The following is a 4,690-nucleotide window of genomic DNA, read 5'->3' on the forward strand; positions in this document are numbered from 1 at the left end:
TTTCTCAGCTGATCCTAGCGATACCTCCAGCGGAGAGTCTTTGACCGGAGCATGTGAGCCAATCATTGAAGGCTTCAAAGAGGCGTTGAACAGGGATGCTGCTAATGGATCCTATCTGTCTCTCGCCACTGCATATGTGAACTTGACTGCTGTCTCGTGTTGCAAGACTGATACAAGCATCGTTCGATTGTTATTGGATCGATGCTTTGCCGACCCCACTGTGCGTCCTGATGACCTCCTACTGCATGCTCGGCCTCTCACCATCCTAGCTCTCTCTAATGGCGCACGTAGAGAAGAGCTGAAGCATCGTCTGGCGAGTGCCCTGGTAGCTCCATCTGATGAGGCACTCTCTACGCCGTCGCTCTTACAAGAGTCTGTTGCCTGCCTGTTGCTCTTGGGTGAAGATATCCGGCCTGTTTGCGAGCGCCTAGCGCTGAATATTGAGAATGTCGAGAGGACGGCTGCTGCTATGCGAGCGCGGTTCGAAGTTTCTGCATGACGTTTCCGTGTTCACAATATTAGGTTGTGTTCATAAGTTCCTCGTTTTCAAGTGGTATTGTAAACTCCTGCGAACCCACGGTTAGACACTTGACTGCTGTTGCGACAGCAAGAGAAGTATACTCATGAATTCATGGCTATGAGCTTATACTCGCAAGGGACACCTAATGGGAACTTATTGCGCGTGCCCAGCTGGTCCCTGTGGGACTGCAACATATTCATAGTTACAATTCCTCCTAGCCTTTTCTTAGATCCGTCCTGCTCGCAATCACTAACAGCCGCACATCGAATGGCATGGCGCATGGCATTTGTTCCAAGTTACCGTTATATCATCAGAAAAGGTCCCTTTCGGATCACCGAAGGAATCATATCAACTACGCGAGGAGCTCGAGCTCGAATAGCATGTATACCTAACAGAATCCCAGGAACTCCCTTCACATCACCGAAGAGTTACTGGCGACCTTAAACTACACTCAGTCTGCTCGATCGTCACCAGCGACAGGCAGTCGGTCGGCATATTGAGAGAAGAGTTAGCGCAGTGATAGCCTGACGCGCTGCCTCTTTAAAGTGAGGTATCAAACTTATTCTTGCTTAGTTTGCGCGCAAGTTCTCTTGATGGTACAACGGATACCGGGCTGAGGTGCCAGAATTGTACTGAGGGTTCCTAGATCACATCCAGGCCTGGAACTAGTGAGGCAACCATGGCTGGACTCCAGCCACTGGAGAGAAAGGCGCAAGTGACGTGGGCCACGATATGTTGCCTCGATACCTATGCGTGCACCGTGACGCAACAACGCCAGCACGTCACGGGCTATGAAGAAAGGCAATGATCCCCACGATGCGTGTGACCCCCTCTTGGTCGCTCGTTTGACATCGTTGCTTCGTCATTTTCAGGAGACCGATTTCTCCCTTTGATGCGATTCCTGGTGTTTAGCCTCGTCTTGGTCTCCTATCTATCAGTGGTCGGAGCTAGCGGGTACCACTACGAGTTCCAAGTTGAAACGAAGCATCACTGCCTTGATGACGTTCATGATTCTTTCGGTGAACCCCTCCCTTGCCAGAAGTCTGTAGAGATGGAGACCCTAGGGCTCACACTGCCCGGCATGGAAGATGGGGTGCTCACAACAAGAAGCCATATAATCGCGGGCGCTGATTACGAGATCTCAGTGGACTCTCATCCTAGTCACCCGTACCAATACTTTATGCATATCAGGACAGCGGAGTCCTACCGTGTGGAACACCTCATCAACGGCCAGAGCGTTCTGGTTGGTGAGGTGCCGTCGCACCCGCAGGTTACTCCCGCGATCCGGTCAGTCGCTGATCTCGAGCAGGATGGTTGGGCGTTCCTTGAGGTCAACTGCCGCGGGGACTATTGTGAGGACATCTGGACGAAGAAGAGTACCGTTGAGCCAAGTATGGCTAATGGCATCCACCTTACGGGAATATATGCGAGCAACATTATGCCCGACACGTGGTTTATCTACCTACGTCATGATGATGGAACGCCATTGAGGATTGAAGCCACCAATGAGAGACATGGCGGGACCATTCACCAGCAAACCTTTTTCACCAAATTCCAGAAGCACTCTCACGAGCATTCGATAATGGTTGCTCGGCAGCGAATGTTGGATGCCTATCTCATTGATAACGACGCTGACTCATTTACTTACACGGCAGTGGGGCACACACATCACTTCAAGACGCAACTGTTCTCTGGTATGGTTCCTGTTGCATCGAGGATTCCCCCTATGGTATCAGATTGGATTCCAGCATCGCATTTCGAGAGTACGGGAATCATCCCGTACCATGTTATCGAGCCAGGGTCTGCTGCAGATTTTTATTTCTCCACTACTGGTCGGGCTCGCTCGTTGATACAAATGTTCGACTTCGAGTACCCTAAGACCTGCATGAAGGATGGCCAGTCAGACAAGTACTGTCTGTCGGTTGTTGCCGATAAGAATGCCTCGAAGGGGCAGATGGAGCTCGAAGCTGGAATACGAATGTCTGATGTTCATGAACATACTCGGAGTGCAGAACTCAGACTCACAGCTATTCTGAACACTAACCAACACGAAGCGCTGGCACTGGACTTCTCCCTTCACGCTAAAGGATGTGCAATGGTTTGGCAGGCCGGTACCAAAGTGAGCCTCACTGTTACGGTTTGCCTCGTTGCTAATGCTTCTGGTCATGATCTATTCGATCGGGCGACCAGAACTTTCCAAGGCACCGTAGCTGTTTCGGTGACCTTCAACATAAGAATCTTCACGTTTAAACTACCCGTGGGAGTCACAATTGACGGGGTTGTTGCTTGTGCCGCATACCCTTCGAACAATATCACTGCCTTGGGTAAGCTTGGTGTCACCGTCTCTATCCCCCATGGCGGAGCTTCCATGGGTCTTGACTTCACCGCTACCACAGCCGATCATCTTGCGAGTGAGTGGGAGTTCGCCTCTGGTATTAGTTTCTCAGCATGGGTGAATTTCTTATTCTGGAAGCCACGGTTCAACCGAAGGTTTCCTCTTTGGCACGCTGGTCTGAACCATGCATAGCAGCTACATATCGAACAGTTTTCCTTCATTCGATTCGCTGTGCTATTTTACGGTCAGTTCCAGGCGAAAACTTCAAGCATTGACTCAATCTCGCCAGGGACTCTGCCAGCTCATCGTTGGATTCTTCTTATCATATCACGCTGTCGCTTCTGGCGATTTACTACATCTTTAGCAAGAGTTATTGATGAGTTCTCACTTCCATCGCTGAGTGTTGATTTCGTCAAAAGTAATTCGGTTCATACATACATCGCTATCAACACGATGGTCCAGTTAATGTTCCTCCTCAGGTCCACACCGAAGTTGTAGGGAGCAGGTCATGAGGCGAAATTGGGGTTCGCTTCACACTCACTACCCGGAAAGAATGGTCAAGGTTGCGATATTCGATATCCGTGGACTCACCTTATCTCATTTGCAACCATTATTCGGGTCTCTTGTTGAGCCAAATACTGACGAATGGTGCCATAGGCCACTGGCTACTGCTGCTGTCGCTGACCATCGAGTTGATCGATACTCTATGTTTCGGATGAATGCATTCAGACGCATCACTATTGATGCTGCATAGAGAAGGTATAAACAGACGCACTTGAAGACGAGACACGTCGATAGTTGAGTTGAATTTGACGAAGGATGAACGCGCCAACGATTAACTCACTAAAAACGCAAGAGACCATGTATCGACTACGGTGATGATGCAGCTGTAGATGGTGATGGCGTTGTCAAGTATATCTATTTCAGTGAAGTTAGTACGACGATTAAAGGCTGATGCTGCCGCTCAACATACGGCCAACATCACACGGTTGCTTTGAGGAATCGTATGGGTCGTCGCAACAGCAAAGAGAAACCATCGCCTTTGGGAGGACAATAGAGTGCTAGTGGATATGGAAATATACAAAAGGATGCGTTGTAACAGTAGGTTGTCACTCACTGAGTGCAACTGTAGTAATAACAATCACATCGAGAATCCCGCAAGGTACTCTATCAAGCACCCAGAGGTCGACAATCGTAGCGATTCTTCCTGTTGCTGAATATCGCCCGGAAACCTCACATAGCATATTTCTGCGTCCATTCCCTGGCAATGGCGTCATGCTTATTCCGATCACCCTTGTACATATGGGCAATCTCGGGAACAAACGGATCGTCAGGGTTGGGATCAGTGAGTAACGATGAGATAGACAACAGAACCTGTGTTAATAGTATGGTAGTGATGGTATAATATACAGCCTCTTACCTTGGATATAGTTAGTGCTGGACTCCACTGATCCTTGAGGATATCGAGACAGATGGAACCATTGGCACTAATATTGCAGTGATATATCTTAGTGGTGAAGTGACACTTCGGGGGCTTGAAGGGATAATCACTGGGGAAGTTTATGTTAAGGAAGAAGACACCGCCTTCGTAAGGAGAATCTTTAGGGCCCATGATGGTTGCTTGCCAATGGAACATATCATCACCTAAGGGCACGAGATGATGGATCCTGCATGAACCAGCTGTTACAGCGAGCACTACCTATGGGGCCAGCGGAACAATTTGCCGGAGGATCACGACTGAGATCCTGGAGTTCTTTGTTGATACGTCGCAGAGCCATTTGTACAGTAGAAAGAGACGAATACGAGAAGGAATGAGAATATCTACCATAGAAATC

General features: G+C 49.1%; 2 protein-coding genes across 2 annotated transcripts; one reads left to right on the forward strand and one right to left on the reverse strand.

The window, feature by feature from the left end:
* Positions 1-1,412: 1,412 nt before the first annotated feature.
* Positions 1,413-3,047, forward strand: Pmar_PMAR014807 (hypothetical protein; the record flags this gene model as incomplete). The annotated part of the gene is made up of 1 exon (XM_002767376.1): positions 1,413-3,047. The coding sequence occupies one exon, from the start codon at positions 1,413-1,415 to the stop codon at positions 3,045-3,047; it is 1,635 nt and encodes a 544-aa protein (XP_002767422.1).
* A 680-nt stretch (positions 3,048-3,727) lies between these two features.
* Positions 3,728-4,680, reverse strand: Pmar_PMAR014808 (ubiquitin-conjugating enzyme E2 D3, putative). Its single transcript, XM_002767377.1, has 3 exons — positions 4,555-4,680; positions 4,276-4,499; positions 3,728-4,229 (listed from the first exon to the last, which is right to left on the reverse strand). Exons 1-3 carry the CDS (start codon positions 4,631-4,633, stop codon positions 4,089-4,091), a joined length of 444 nt encoding a protein of 147 aa, XP_002767423.1. The 5' UTR covers positions 4,634-4,680; the 3' UTR covers positions 3,728-4,088.
* Positions 4,681-4,690: the final 10 nt, after the last annotated feature.

Source organism: Perkinsus marinus, assembly GCF_000006405.1.
Source record: "Perkinsus marinus ATCC 50983 genomic scaffold scf_1104296970850, whole genome shotgun sequence".
Classification (NCBI taxonomy): Eukaryota; Perkinsozoa; order Perkinsida; family Perkinsidae; genus Perkinsus; species Perkinsus marinus.

Bases quoted from the DNA above. Each gene is read 5' to 3' on its own strand.
- Pmar_PMAR014808 (XM_002767377.1), bottom strand. From the start codon at position 4,633: ATGGCTCTGCGACGTATCAACAAAGAACTCCAGGATCTCAGTCGTGAT. The intron at 4,500-4,554 runs GTAGTGCTCGCT...TCGTGCCCTTAG, and splicing joins TTGTTCCGCTGGCCCCATAG to GTGATGATATGTTCCATTGG. The intron at 4,230-4,275 runs GTAAGAGGCTGT...CTATTAACACAG, and splicing joins CAGCACTAACTATATCCAAG to GTTCTGTTGTCTATCTCATC.